Source organism: Strix uralensis, chromosome 6 (assembly GCF_047716275.1).
Source record: "Strix uralensis isolate ZFMK-TIS-50842 chromosome 6, bStrUra1, whole genome shotgun sequence".
Taxonomy (NCBI): Eukaryota; Metazoa; Chordata; class Aves; order Strigiformes; family Strigidae; genus Strix; species Strix uralensis.
Genome location: NC_133977.1, coordinates 18,212,717 through 18,229,102, shown reverse-complemented (window position 1 = coordinate 18,229,102; position 16,386 = coordinate 18,212,717). Strand labels below are relative to the sequence as shown.

General features: G+C 38.2%; 1 protein-coding gene across 3 annotated transcripts in view; it reads right to left on the bottom strand.

The window, feature by feature from the left end:
• Positions 1–1,844: 1,844 nt before the first annotated feature.
• The window catches only part of PDE1A (phosphodiesterase 1A), a 162,788-nt gene continuing 148,246 nt past the window's right edge, over positions 1,845–16,386 (bottom strand). For 2 of the 3 annotated variants that reach the window (XM_074873050.1, XM_074873051.1), the window contains one exon: positions 13,497–14,430. In XM_074873050.1, the coding sequence (XP_074729151.1) occupies positions 14,045–14,430 (386 nt within the window). In that variant the 3' untranslated portion in view covers positions 13,497–14,044. Of the gene's footprint in view, positions 5,014–5,334; positions 5,455–13,496; positions 14,431–16,386 lie in introns of those variants that run through there. The other variant, XM_074873049.1, reaches the window with a different exon arrangement.

Sequence of the window (16,386 nt, the reverse complement as noted above, 5' to 3'; positions counted from 1 at the left end):
AGACAACCAATTACTATCCAATTATCAAATTAATTCCTGGTATAATGACATCGTCTCTCTTGGCTTTCATGGAATTACGTCATAGGTGAATTTGACCCTTTGGTTTATTGAATTTGGATGAAGATAATCATATCAGGCTTTATACAAATAAATAGCAAATAATTTCATGTTATTTGATGTTTGTTCATGGTATTATGACACAAGTCCCAGAGTCTTACTCTAATGAAAGTCCTTCTTGCAGGTTCAGGAGTGTTGCTTGTAAGTGCATCAGCATTAGGACCTATGTGACAATGAGACAGCTTTATAACTACAGTCCAAACAAAAATGAAAAAACATTAATTCTGCTTAACCTGCTCCAGCTCAAGGCCCATAGTGTACCTACCATTTTGATTTTGACCACCTTATTTATATATAGTTTTATATAGTTTTATATTACTTCAGGTTTGTAAGTGATCTATACAGGATGTTACAAATGCATAAAACTTACCAGCTTTAAAGTTCATATATGATGTAATTTGTCAGGAAATCATGTTTGGTTAAGATATCTATCCAAGCTCAGCTAATGGAAAGTTCTCCCACAGTTCTCCACAGAAGGGCTATAAGCAAAGGACTTGCCTAAGCACAAGGGAAGTATTTTGCACAAAGTTCAGCCCAAAATAGTTAAAATCCTGGGTTTTATAAGAGATTTTTCACATTTATAACTCTGCGGTTATGACTTGCTTCTTTGTTCCCAGGGGACTACTAAGACATTCACAGTTTGATAAAACTTCTGAATGTTTGCCCTGGGACATGGAAAAGGGGTCTCTGAAGACCCATTAAATAATTAAATGACCAGAAAAGTAAAATTGTCCCAGGGAAATGGCCTAAATGTTTGCATAGTGTGTTTGACAGAGGACACTTTCTTTTCCTCATAATATTAAACGTCATTTCCACTCATTTTTCCATATCAGTTTTCAAGGATGTGATTTTTCAAAGAATGATTTAAAAGTCAATTCACTCCACTCTCAGATAAACCTTTGTCTGCTAAACTACTGTGAATTTAAATCTCTTTAAGTTGCTGTTGAAGAATATTAGTTGTACTTACATTTTCCCCTTTCTAAAGTAGTAACTATAGTCTATTAAAAATATACATTTTAGACACTTACCACTGGGGATCTTGATTTATTTGTTAATTTGAAGTAATTTTGGTCACAGTAGTGGCTTGTTTGACTTCGGGCATCTATACAGCAGAACGTCCTTTGCTCATGTAGCTGGGATAGCATCTGAGAAAAAGGAACTGCAAAGAATGGTATAGAGTAGTTGTCTTCATTTATTTCCATCATGTATCTTGCTAGGATTCTCTACACATCTAGGTCAATGGGATTCTTTCCATTCATTTCCAATCTGAGTAGGAAGGGGCCCTGTTTACTCCCTGCTCCACTGAACTTGGATGATTAAATTTATACCATGCCATAGAGGTGCCTCTGAAAGTCATACCCTTCCGAAGAATGGTTGCTAACATGAACAGTCCCAGTGATTCCATCAATACCAACCAACAGTAAGAATTTTTTGGGGTAAAAAATGTTCTATTGGTTATGGTTTTCTTCATGTGAGGGCTATTTTAGCAGTAAAGGCTAAGGCAGCAAGACTCGCTTAAAGAAATTGTTTTCAAGAGTGTCATGAGGATGTGAGTGAGCTTGTACAGCAAACTGACACAGTTATGGAAAAACTGTGGAGTCACAAATGGGTGAAAGGGTTGGAAACAACCATTTATGCTTCATCACTTTTCAAAAACAACCATAGGCAAATGAGCAAACACGCTTCAGGAAAGCAAATTTATAACTAACAGGAGCTTCACGATCCTTGCCCTCAAATCAAATTTATTTGAGAATATCATCATAGGAAATACGGACAAATACAGCAGAATAAAAACACATAGTTGTAGATTGCCTTGTTGAAAATTAAATAAAAAAATACTGGCTAGATCATAACCCATAACAATATTACATAATATATCTGTCAGATATCTCAAGATAAAAATACAAAATAAAACTCTTGAGGGCTAATCTATAGCTACAGCTCCTCAGTGTGCTCAATGCAGGGGTACATGCCCATAATGCTGTGGGAGAGATGCATATACAAACAACACTTCTTATGGCCCCATGCAGTGTTTTGGTAGCACAGTCTTACAGGTTTCAAAGATAAACTATTGTTCAGGGAGAGGCCCTTTCAAGAAGCTTTTCTGCCATCCAAACGCTAGTTTCACCCAAGGTCAAAGCCTTAATTAACATGTGTTGGCTATATAGGTCTTCCATGAAATCATATTTCTCCTCACTGAAACAATACACTAAGCTTTGGGTCATGTCCAGATAAAATCTTGCTAAGAATAAAGGAAGAAAGGAAGAGAATCAGCTGGCATTAAAGAAAAACTAAGGACTCTTCTTGTATTTCAGTAACAGCTACCACAGTGATTAAAACTGAATACAAATGAGCAAATAGGATTATTTATATACAAATCACATTTCTATATTAATGAATGAGTTCTGCAGGCAATGAGTGCCTCCCTGTGAGATTGGGAGCTCCTTCGAGTTTCTGCAGTGGGAGATCTTGGTGCTGGCTATAATAACAGGACACTGAGAGCCCCACAGGATGCTCCAAGTACTCTGCAGAATCTGTTATAGTTTCTGCTTGTATTTCCAGGAGAAAATTCTTGCAGAGTATATAAATCACGATGGGATAGTGACACAGAGGGAAAAAGTCAAGTTCAACTATGGTAAAAATATGAAGTTGAAAATACAATAAAAACATTAAATTCTGATTGCTCCAGACTTTTAGTCTCAGTGAATCATAAATTACAATGTTGAAGAACACTCTGTAACAAACAATATCTAACTGGCCTAATTTTTAACAATATCAGTCATCTTTTGTTTTTTTCAAATTTGGTGGGAACTGCAGATGCTCAACATATCTGAAATAAGGTCCCAAGTTCTCAGATGTTAAACAAGAAGATTTTCCATTGCCATAGCATATGGCAATTTACAATTTAAAAAAAGTCTGATATGACCATAATGTTTCTTCTCTTGTCATAATGACAATAAGAAGCCATAAGATGGTTTACATTTTATTATAAAGAAAAAAAAAAAGTCCAACATTCCCAAAAAGGATGCAAAGATGCACAGAGTGATCTAGGCTACTAATGATTTGCTCAAACACCAGCAGAGAATATATAAATTCTTAACTCTTAGCAAAAAATATCAATTGCGTTATAACATATATGATACAACTTCATTTGTTAACATTTCATTCGTTAACTGCACTGTACAGAACTTTGTCCATGCTAAATACAAGCTGTGGACCAGATACACAAAACAATTTAGATGCACTTTTTACATCCTATATGCACAAACATTTCTTAAGTTAAAACTATGCACACTACTTATGCATAGTGTGTATATGGCTTACATATTCAATGACAGGAATTCCACCTTTTGGCATGCCCTTATCCCAGGGCTCAGAGCACTTACTGTTCCCAGCTCAATTTCGATTGCTCTGCTGTCAGAAAAGAGACAGTCAACAGGTATGGATGTGTAAGGGTCCCTCAGTCTAGGGTGACTGGTTTATGACTCCTTCAATGTGGACAAAGTGTGCCCTTGTTGAGGTTGAGCCTGGTGCCTGTTGAGCTCTGGTTAGATCCCTGAAGCAGCACATAGGTCTCAATCATCCATCGACCTCTGTGTAGAGGTGATTGCCACTGCCCCCACGAGTCCTCTTCAGAACAGGCCACAGCTGATTATAAAGACTTTTTGGTCAGTGAGGTAATAACCACAGGGTCCAAAAAGGAGAATGGGGAGTGCAGCAACCCGAGCCACCGGAGTGCCTACAATGCAAAGGGGAGCATGGAATTTTCCTGGAAGGTTCCAGCAGACGGAAATGAGGTTGGCCGCAGCTGCATGGGACGCCTGGGCAAGCCTGGAGGAGTCACGTGCATCTCGAGGGAAGCAGAGATGAAAATGGGGCCTTTGTCTGGGTACAGTTTGGGCTGGAGGACTCATTCTGAGGCTTCTTCCAGAGGTAACTGCCTGCGTGCTCCGTTTTCGCTGCCTCTCAGAGAAAGATGCTCTGGTGTTTTCTTTTAATGAAAAAAATGCTAGCAAGGATTTTACAGGATCCATGTTGTCACCTTTGCATTTGAGACAAATTGTGATATAAGGCCTCATTGTCACTTTCCAGTTCTGTCTGAGAGGCAACATAATATTTTGGTGAAGTGAAGCAATTTTCATGTATTCCTGTCACTGTCTCTTCCGCCCTACAAAAAAGTAAGCATCAGCATCATGGTAGGGCTGACACCATTGCTGATGTCTTCCAAAACACTACCAGACTGAGAATGCTTTAATATTTAATACTGGATGCTATTTAACTAATTTTAAAGAGGTATTTTGAATACTGATTTGTTAAACACCAGTTCTCTCCATATGGTAGCCACCACAGTGGGGAAGAATCATCATCCACGCAGGCTGGTCAGTGTAACACTACAACTTCCCTGTATGGTCTACATATTTATTTCCAGATATTTTAAGGAAGCTAACAAGTACGACTTTTATGTTGCATGCAGCATGGTTGCATGAACAAATATCTATAACAATGTTTCATTTTGACTTTCCATTTCTGTTGGAAGCCAGTAGCAGTGACACATAACAGCAATCTCGGGCAGATGATAAATGTCATGGTTTCACATGTCTCATGGTTAACTGGAAATGTCTGGTGTCAGTGGTGCTATAAAGCGAGGTCCAACTTTGGCTGAAAAAATTATTTTGGCTAGTTTAAGAAAGCAGAATAGAAGAGGAAATAGCAACAACAAATACAACTGAAATCTTGTGAGTTGTTAAGTGCCTTGTGTTACCAACTCAGGGTTTTAAGTTTTAACTTTTAGTTGTTTTGTCCACTCTCCACAGAAACAGGATGATCCAAGAATAAGTTGACAGATAACAGCCTCTGAGGGCATGGGGTAGGAACAGCTAGAGTTCTTATTTTCTCCTGCAACAGAGGTCAAATGAAAATTAAACAATAGATTTTTAATACTATTACTTTCAGTATTTAATATACATGAATTGAGGATGTTTTATTGCATGATCATTTAGTCTGACATTAAGGATTCAGTGATGTAAAAGTATTGTTCGTCCCTTCTTTATATTGAATGGCTTTTATGGGACATAGAAAGTGGGGTGTACCGTGCCCCATTTCAAAATTTTGTAATAAACCCACAAATGGAATAGAATAAAGAGAATAATAATAGCACTAAACTAGTCTTTATGGTATAAAACTCTCCCCATAATAAGAAAGAAATTACAAAATTACCTGTCCTGCCTGAAACATCAGAAGCTTTTAAGAAATAGCAAATCTAGTTCTGTATCAGTGCTTCTTTCTGCTCAGTGGCTTTTACTATATCTTCTGACTTCTTACAGTGTTTAGGCTCACCTGGAAGGTAAAAAAATGTGATTGGGAACCTGAGTGAGGAAGTTAACCAAGTTAAGAGACTCTACACAGCTCTAGACAGAGAGGAACTTTTCCCTCCTGACTTTTTTAAGATTAAAATGAGGTTTCAGTCACTAGTTTCTTTAATTGCTTTCTTATCAGAGTAAGCATAAGATTGAATTAACTAATCATTATGGTTTATCCATAAGGCAAAAGATAGAATGAAAGCAATAGATCACAGCATGAAACGAAAATATGAAGACATTTACATGGGTAAGTGTTAATAAAGTGGGTTTGGTTTTGGTTTAGTTTACCTTCCAACTTACTGAAAGTCAAAATTGGCTTCAAATTAGGAGTAAACGTCTCTCAGATAATGAAAGATGCCAGGAGCAATGACACTGAGTGAAACAAACAACTTTCAAACTAAGTAATACAATATGAATTTCAAACTGACAATCATAATATCAAGCTGTTGCTTAAACTGTTCCCTCAGTAACTTTGAATGAGTACAGCTGAGAAAATTATAAACTGAGATAGTAGGCATGCAGAGAAAGTAGCAAACACAGTTATTTACTAACTATATAGTAACTTCTCAGTTTAACCAGTTGATTGAGTGATCACACCAGTGATTAATAATGCTGAACTGAAAATGTGAAAAAGGAAAAGCACAGAAGTCTCAATAGTGGAGAGGATGAGCTGGGAGAAGCATAAAACTTATAAAAATAAAAATACAGGCTGGGGAAGATTTTTTGAAAGCCAGAAAACAAAGGTACAAGCAGGTGAAAGGGAAAGCAGATGATGTGTGATCTGAAAGGAAAATTGAAAGATGGTGAGTTGAAGACAAGGCTCACAGTTTAGAAAACAGAAAGGGAAGAGAGGAAAGGGAGCTCTGAGAATGAAAATAAGGAAAGAAGAAAATTAATATCTATGAATTCACCATGGCTCACTGTAAACAAGTAAGAAATGCTACTGATTTTCCCTTGTTTCATTGCCATGAATGGTGGTAGAGTGGGTGCAGCTCACCCAGTAATGTGGCCACCAGCAGATGGGCCATATTCCCCCAAGCAGCATTTTTCACTGTCCATCTTATTTTATGTAAATTTAGTGTAGGTAGAATATAGACAACCAGTTCTCTAAAGGCTTTTAAAGTCTCAAAACTGGGCTCACATGAATTAGAACAAGAATGTCTCCAGATCTTTCACCCTGCAGTTGTTTTTGGCAGGATTTAGCAAAACTTTTACTGGTATCCATAAAAACAAAAAAGGGGGTGGGGAGAGGCATGAAAGTAAAATCTATTGATCTAAATATTTAAATTTTATACTTGGAATAGAGTGGTTAGAGTTTTAGGAGCAGGATAGGAGTGGTTTGCGGAGGCCTCAGAACAAAAACTTTGTCTGTTTAATTTTCATAAAAACTAAACATTAGCTTCTAAACCATACATAACTTTCTTCCTGTCAATGCAGCAGTTTTTTTATGTGATAAACTCTGCCCCATGAGAGGTTGCTAATGGGTGTTATCTTATAATCCCTATCCTTTTTATAAACACATTGTTTGCTCTTTTAATATAACTTTCCCTACATCCTCATCCCATGCACGAACATGGATGCCTTCCCTTAGTACCAGGACCCTGATTTACTGTTGTTGTTTAGCCACACAGTGTGCACAAGGACCACTAATGCAGCACGCACTACAGCAATCTGTGCCTGCTTTGCAAAGGATCCCACACTGGGCTGAGCTCCACGGGGCCATGGCAGCACTGAAGTGCCACTAGCATTTGCATGGCACGGGTAATTACTTGATGTCACTTGCATTACCATAAATCAAACTAGTATGTTCTTGATGTGGATCTGTTCACTGTTATTTAACCTGGTCATCCTCCAGAGGCTTTCAGTTACTGACTGCTGATGACGTTGAATGCTTTGTACAACTCGATGTGACTGAGTAGTCCTCTACTGTCATACAGAGTGAAGTTACTGATAATCTGTTTTATCACATATTTATTATCTCCTTTACATTTTGATATTAAGGATTAATGTGGCTATCATCATAAGTGAAAAGTTAAAAGTGTGCTAATTAGCATTTATAAATCATTGAAACATGGAGTTGTTTAATTAAACATAAGCAGTTTTTTAAATTAATGTTCTAATTAATAAATCACTCAGGAGAAAAGGAAAATCATCACTTAAAAAAAAATCACCTTATAATAGTGCCACTTAATCTTGTAACATTCAATTAAATGAAAGTGAGATGATGGAAAGGACAAAGGTATTGTGGAGAAAAATGACGTTCAGTCACAACTGGAGTTCTTATAATAGCAACCCTCTGGTTATTCCTTTGCACTGACCAGGACCCATGGCAGACCTACTCCTGTTAATAAAAAGCGATAGTCTACAAGAACTATACCTAGAAAGAGGCGTGGTACAAGGAGAGGAAAACAGTCCCTTTTTTCTTTTTTTTTTTTTTTAATGAGGAACCCTCTCACCATAGTACATCCAAACATTCAGTGACAGTTCTCAAGAATGCAGATAGATCATCTTCCCATGTCCCCCATCTCTGTTATAATTCAACCATTTACTCACAGAAAACTGAACTGAGTTTTCTCCTTTTTATAAAGGACAGAACAATGACAGCTAACAAATGAAATTTTAATCTGAATAACTATGTTGCTTTTCTTCTTACTTTCAATCTCATTCTCCCAGCTCCAGCACCTGCGGGTTCTTACTTTGCCCCAGGAGTCAGCAAGCACTCTGGACATTGCTTCGGCCTTCTACCCCCCATCTTCAGTACAGAAAGTACAAGGTAGAAAAATATAGCATGGAGAGTGCTAATGTCCTGATAGATGTATAGTGCTTCTTAGAATACTGAAATAACTCTAATTTGGGAATGTGCATGCTACCTTCTGCTTGCTTGAAGTGACATTCCATTGAAAAAACATAGAATAATGGAATGGTTTGTGTTGGAAGGGACCTTAAAGATCATCCAGTTCCAACCCCCCTGCCATGGGCAGGGACACCTTCCACTAGACCAGGTTGCTCAAAGCCCCGTCCAACCTGGCCTTGAACACTGCCAGGGAGGGGGCAGCCACAGCTTCTCTGGGAAACCTGTGCCAGTGTCTCAACACCCTCACAGGAAAGAATTTCTTCTTTACATGTAATCTAAATCTGCCCTCTTTCAGTTCAAAACCGTTACCCCTTGTTCTATCCCTACACACCCTGATGCAGAGTCCCTCCCCATCTTTCCTGTAGCCCCCTCTAAGTACTGGAAGGCCAATATAAGGTCTCCCCAGAGCCTTCTCTTCTCCAGGCTGAACAACCCCAACTCTCTCAGCCTGTCTTCATAAGGGAGGTGCTCTGGCCCCCTGATTATCTTCATGGCCTCCTCTGGACCTGCTCAAGCAGGTCCATGTCCTTCTTCTGTTGGGGGCCCCAGAGCTGGATGCAGTACTGCAGGTGGGGTCTCATAAGAGCAGAGTAGAGGGGGAATCCCCTCCCTTGATCTGCTGGCCACACTTCTCTTGATGCAGCCCAGGACATGGTTGGCTTTCTGGGCTGTGAGCACACATTGCTGGCTCACGATCAGTTTTTCATCCACTATTACTAAGTCCTTCTACTCAGGGCTGCTCTCAATCCACTCATCACCCAGCCTGTATCTGTACTTGAGATTGCCCCGACCCATGTGCAGGACCTTGCACTTGGACTTGTCGAACTTCATGAGATTTGCATGGTCCACCTCTCCAGCCTGTCCAGGTCCTTCTGGATGGCACATCCCTTCCCTCCAGCGTGTCAACTGCACCACACAGCTTGGTGTTGTCGGCAAATTTGCTGAGGGTGCACTCAATCCCGTTGTCCGTGTCACCAACAAAGATGTTAAACAGCACCGGTCGCAATACTGATCCCTGAGGATCGCCACTCGTCACTGGTCTTCACTTGGGTCAGAAAATATATGACCTTGATTAAAAGAGTCCTGTCTGGATCTGCTGGCCATCAACAGAGACGTAAAAGTGAAAAGTGGGGCTGCTACCTGTGCTGTATCTCCCTTCTGTGTCCAGTGTTACAGCATCATACGCAACACACTCACCCTTGACCATCTCAAACATAGCTTATACAGAGAAAAAAGAGGAGGGAGTGAGAAGGGAAAACAGAAAATGCTGTGTTATTTGTACTTATGAGAATTCTACACACATTGCAGCAATAAAAACTCTTGCAAAAACACTAATATTAACTATCTACATTTAGAAAACAACAATGACAGTTTAATGGATTCCCTCCATTAAGAATGATGTTAAATCATTTCACCACTGTGAAAGAGAAATGTGAAACATTTTAGCCTGAGTTTTCCCTTTGCAGACTATTCCAATACTAAATGCCTGCATTTCCTTTTTTTGTTATCTTTAACACAGCGGCACAATCTCTTCAGAGATACTTAAACCTTCTGCTGAAACCCAATATTAATTCATTTCATCTCAAAGAGCCAGAACCTGAGTCTCACCATGTGTTTGCAGAAAGTCTGCTGCCCCAGCCACTGCGTATGACAGTGATGTAAATATCTGCAATATACTTTTGCTGTATAGGCACAGGAAAGATGTGGGCTGGGCTGGGCACAGGAAAAGCCCGCCATATATGTCATTTATTTATATCATCTATGATACAGTTGAGAAATTAGTATTAGGTCTCCTCTGTGGTTTATTAGAAGCATAAAGTTCTGTGAAAGGGTCAGTACTAACTTAAAAGATTATAGTATTTAAATGATATATAGATAGATTTCTCACTATATAGTAACATGGCTGGTCTGTCCTTAGAACGGAAGTTTTAAGAATATGATGACATAGTCCCTCTGTAAATAATTTCAAATGACCATAAAATATTCAGAATATTTTTCTATGACCTTTTTAATATTGGTAAAATAGGGAAAATGCACAAATGAAATGTTACCAAATTTAAAGTATAAATCAAACTACTTCATGACATAAAATCAGAATGTAAATTATATTGTGACTGACCAATAAACCCCTACAATGGAAGAAGACAAATGGCCATGGGCAAGGGCGATATGCACAGCAAGCTCAGAGATAATACAAGGGATGACTGACCAGAGCTGTTGCAAAGAAAGCTGACAACCTCAACACAAAGGGGAGCAGAGGGTGGCCTTAGGTTTACATACTTGAGTGGATCCACTGACTAAATCACAGTTTTGGGGATCAACCAGTGGTGTAGATGTTTGTCCTTGCATTCATTAGAAGAACACAACTATCTTCCTGAATTAGCCAGGCCAGCATGGAAGGAGAGAATACTTGGCTCAGTCCAATATAGAGTATAAAAACTAGACAACTAGCAAAAGAATTTTGAAGAGAGCAACAGGCTTGAGCTGGCTTCAACCTACAAGCCTTACTGGTGACTGGAGACATCCAGCACTGTGACAGTGAGCATATTCTAGAGACTGGTAATGGGACTCACATCAGCATTCAGATTGAGCTGTGTATTGCAATTGCTCTATTTTGCAGAGTGTAACTTACATTTGTAGTGTGCTTTCAGTATATTTTGTATCGCTGCTAAATCAGAAATCCCATGTAACATCAACTATCTTCAGATAGGTAAATTTGATATTAAACATTACATCCTTCATGTGTGGAATATCTAAAAGAACCTGGTCAAAGAATATTGGACTCTGACATTAATATGCTACAGAAACCAGGCAAAACATTCATCAAGCTCTTCATTTACCTGGGTATTTATCTATGCTGAAAAATGAACACAAATAATCACTGAAGAAGATGGATGAGAATAAATTCAACATACCACAGTGAACAGATGTTTCGCATAAAATGACAATTAAAAATGCCTTCAGATAGCAGATGCCTTTAAAAATAACACCTAACCAATATCTTTATTCTATGCATAGTAGCACTCTAGTAAAAATTTGTGATAGTATAAATCAGAAATCCAGTTTCATCTTGTGGTTTTCTGACTTGAGGGACTATGAATTACTTCTGAGGAGATTCATGAAAGGATAAGACTAAAAGAAATGCAAATTTAGTTTCTGTAGGCTTAAGATGGCTGACCAAGGGTGCACATTTCCAGTGGAAAAATTTTAAGGAGTCACAGAGCTAAATAGGTGAAAAGTCACTGTTCTAGAATGCAAGATCCAAAGAATTGGAAATGCATACATTCTCTGAATTTCCCATGACAACAGTATTTTGACAACATAATTTCCTGTGACAATATAATTTCCCATGACAACACCAAGAATTGATGACTACATTTGTTCACAAACAATATCAGATCAACAGTTTTCAAACTAATTTGAAGACATGTTCAGAACAGAATTTTACAATGGCTGGGCATGTGTTCAATCAATGGCATGAGCAGTAGCCTCTACTTTTTACACACTCTTGCCAGCAAAAAAAAGCACAGCTTGTAGTAAAGGCAGGTTCAGAGAAAAACCCTTTCAGTTCCATTTCATTTCCAAAGATCTTTATACAGCAGTTTAAGACTTGCAGGCACAGATGTTTAGTTTCAGTAAAGAAACCTACATTTCTATACCAAAACTTTCTGTGGCAATCAGCAGCAACTGAGATGTGTGCTGCAAAACCTACAATGGCTCAGATTAAGTTGGGGGACCCCAGTAAGGGAGTATTGGCTCATCACTCAGCCTCAGGGGTTGCCTTAAAAATAATTTTCTGCTTCTCTTACTGTGTGATTATTCACTTGATGCAGTTATGTCTCCTGCTGATCTCCCTTTTTTCCATGACTTGTTATAAGTCCCTGATTTATGTACCACCGCCTCTTTAGTGATGCAAGAGCTGAGCAATGTCCTCATATGAACTCTAACTTTAAGTTCATGACTTTATCAATACTATTTATTTCCACAAAATAATTAAATCAATCTCTTATTTCTATTTCATTATTTATCTGAACTCTTTTTGAATATTGCCTTCTCTAGTGAAGGAACATCCTTGGATTGATGGAATTCATGTTATTAAATCTTTTTTACCATCTTCAAGAAAAAAAACAGCTTCCAGACCATGTTTGCCTTTGGAAATACACTATTACAAACTCAACAACTTCTTACTCTTTTCATAAATTTTGCAGTTTGAAGTGATAAAATATAAGGCATTCTGTAGAAAATTCAGTGCTTTAGCAAATGAATGAGATTAGCTTTTTCTAAAATAAGAAATCTCTGTTCTCATAGGAAAGGTGGAATGTAAAGACTGACAAGGCAACAGAGTGCACTGACTGCATGCTGAGTTGTATCTGACCTCTCAAACAGCATTTTTTTGGGTCAGACTTCTAAAGACACCCAAGGACAGCTACACTACAACTGCCTTCTGCATAGTTTGAAAGATAAAAGATGCAGCTTTTCTTACTGTGTTCCTCATCCAGGATATGGGAAACTTTTCTAAGGCACTTAAATTTCAAGTTGGGCTTTAATACAAAAATTGGTGCAAAAGATACATGTCAAAAGACAAAAATATCAGCTATTAGACAACTTCAAATGCTGTGAAATTAATTTTAGTGTAAATATTTTGATTTAGGACCCTAAATTAACCATCTGTTATTTCTGATGGAAAAAAACTGTCAAAAATAAAAGCATGGAGAGCTCAAATGCAGAACTCTAGAATAAGTGGGAGTTCTCCATAAAACACATTTTAGAGAAATATGCCAAGTCATATACTTACGTCTAAGCTAAGCCTTATAGGCACTTCAGCATTACTGCTCAGACAATGCTATACTTTTGGCACAATATTGCAAGGCTTACTGTCTTGCAAGGCTTACTGTCATAAAAGCATTAGTGAGTTTAGCATTTTAATTAGAAGTGGGGAAAAGAAGGGTCATTATGTGCCTTGATTATTCTTATTACCCTAATACCTCAAAGCTTATGCTAACAATAAGCAAATCCAGAAAATAAAATGAAAATGCACAGTGTCTTTCTCTTACTTTGATGACATCTATTCCTATTGCTTGGCCACGTTGCCCTTGTTACTGTCTTACAGTGACCAGATACTAAATCATAGTCAGCTTGTGATAAAATACTTATATTCTAAAAAAATATTCTGACATTATAACGATTTTCTGGCTGCTTCACTTGTCCTGCAAACCAGAGTCAGGAGACTCATCTTTCTGATTAAGAGAATGACACAGTACCATGCCTTCTACAGTTAGCAAATTCGATCCACTTAAAGCTAACTCTAAAATTCACTATTACATTTACTACAAAGGATGTGGTTTACAAAATAAGAATCATATTAGGTGCCTAAACTAAGAGAAGTGCATTTTAATAGCATAAGAATAATTACCTATTCAAAGAGAAAATGTTAGATAGTTCTGTTTTGAAAGTTTACCTCATTCTCCAATAACAAACTGCTATTTAATTGCAAATACGCATCTTTAAATTACTTTAAAATCACTCTTCCAGTTCAGCTAAAGGTCTTGGTATTTTATGTAAAAAATTTTCATCTAGATACCAAATAGCTAATATCAAGAAGAATATATTTTTTTATATCAAACAGCTTTTATTTGATGGTTTTAGGACACTACTGTTTTTCCACATGCCTGAAGAAACTGTCTTATGCTGGTGGTTTGTACAACAGCTTATTTCAGTATTTTACATTACTATCGATATTTGACAGGGAGATACCAGACACTGCTGCAGCTTCGCCCTGGACAGCTTCATTAGATTGACTGATGCTCTGTGATGAAGTATTACCATTCAGTGGGTCTGTATTCTGTGTTTCTTGCTGGGCATCGGTGAGATCTTTCTGGTTCGGATCAGAGTTAGTGCATTTTTCTGAGTTGGATTCATCACTCAGAGGAGTGTCGAAAGAGACTACTTGTAGGACGATGGATCTGGGAGGACAGGTTGTAACATCGCTTCCCTGACTACTCTCATTTTGTATCCTTGTTGTCTCTTCCTGTAACTGTGCATCTGTGGAATTTCTGCCTTGGTCTTTTTCCTGTTCACCAACATTTTTCACAAGTTCTTCTACAAAGAGGGAACAAAATATTTGAATTAGATAAGAAGGATATGTCACAGTTGTTTGATTTCAGAGTAGTGATTGATAGAGCTGCACATGGGAACATTGTGGACATTGACTTTCTGCATGAGGACATGTGCACTGGTGTGTTTAAGATGGTTCAGATTCTGGTCCTGATTACACTATTGCAACTGAACCATAATGGTCCGCTTTCTGGTTTGACCTCTGATTTGTACCTCTTTTTTTGGCCATAGTACAGAGCAAGGAACATCACCAGACACACTGTAAGCTGAAGGATGGGGGCAGAGGGACCCCGTGCTGCAGGCATGTCCTCTAGCAGTGGTGTTCACCACCACAGGACTAGGAGGAGCAGAGCTCATGAGTTCTGCAACGGAGAAAGGACATGAAGTGGAGCAGCTTGCTGGGGATGGAGGAGGCATCAAAACTGAAGGGAAGCCCTGAAGGAAGTTGGACTATCAGTCAGCAGAAAAGTCCAAAATGTCACCTAATACATCTGGAACAAGTTATGGAGGGTTGCAGACATGCAATCAAATACTGCTGCCATTAAGGCTAGTGGCAGATACAGAGTGGGAAGGAAGAAATATGGGGGAAATTGTGCTTCAGAGGGCAGCAACTACAGGAGAAAATAATGTCTGTGGAAGGCTCTATTCCTTGCTCTATTGCAGAGACTTGGAGAACAATACAAATGAAATAGCCCAGAGTAAAAGGAGACAGAAGAGAGCAGCACAGAAAGGTGGTACAAGGAGGAACTAGAAGATGAAGAAAACAGAGAATGGAAAACTCATGATGGAGGGTGAAAAGTCTGATAAAGAAATAACTGTACCATCTTCATCGAGGGCCTATTTCGCTATTAGAATCTTTGTTTTGTGAATTCAGATTTTAATTTGTGTACTTCTATAGAAGATACAAAATACTATCAATTTAAAAAGTGAAAGCATTACAGTTTGAACAATACCTGCACAAAATAGCTGCACGATATTGCATAAAATTTCTAACTTGGCTGTGCAGACTTCGTTAAGGAAAGAAACCAAGCATTCAGATATTTATTGAGTTCAGCTGGCAGCTTTCAGAAACTCTGGTTCTGAGGGACCAGTCCAAATCCAGACCAAAAGTGGTTGCACATAACAACTGAAAGATAGCCCAGTCTGTAATGGCATTTCTACCACAGTCAGCATTTGGCATCTTTGTCACCTCACTTTTCTGAATTCAAAGAAAGTTTCCCCTGAAGTATCATTTGGCCTGTGAAATGGGATGGAAAGGAACACCTCCAGACCTGAACTGATATGCAGAAGCATGGAATAGTTAAATAATTTCCTTCTTTTGTCAGTTCTTATACTTTCTGGCATACTTTTAAAAAAATCAAGAACTTTCAAATTTGAGCAACTTCTAAATTGTGAAGACAGTTTTTTTCCAAACTTTAGAGACCTGGGGTTTTTTGACTCCAAATCTTCTGAAACTTGGACAGGTACTCTTTTTCTACAAATTTCAAGGCAGCTCTTACAAAGAAGTGATTGGGCTAAAGACAGTAAGAAATATCTATATGCAACTTGGAGCAAATCTGATGTTCAATCTAGATATGTTAATTAAAACATCTGTCACTCATGGTATAATCTACCTACCTAAGGCTTTTGTCCCAAGAAACTGATTTATATGCCATATTTGCCTCCATATGGCAGAGCTACAAGAATTTTTCCTTAACTTTATAAAAAGCCAAGGACAATCCGAGACAAAATATTTCAGATGCTGTTCAGATGCATCAGTAAGTTGAGGAAGCAATGCTGAACTATAATTGCACATGAAAGTGTAATATTAGCTCACACTTTTTTAACTTGAAAGATGGCAAGAACAGACAGTATTTTTCTCACAGAATGGTGTTTTAGGACAATTCTAAGCAGAATTCACATTTCTTTCGGTGTAACTTGGTGACTAACCATTTTATTCTT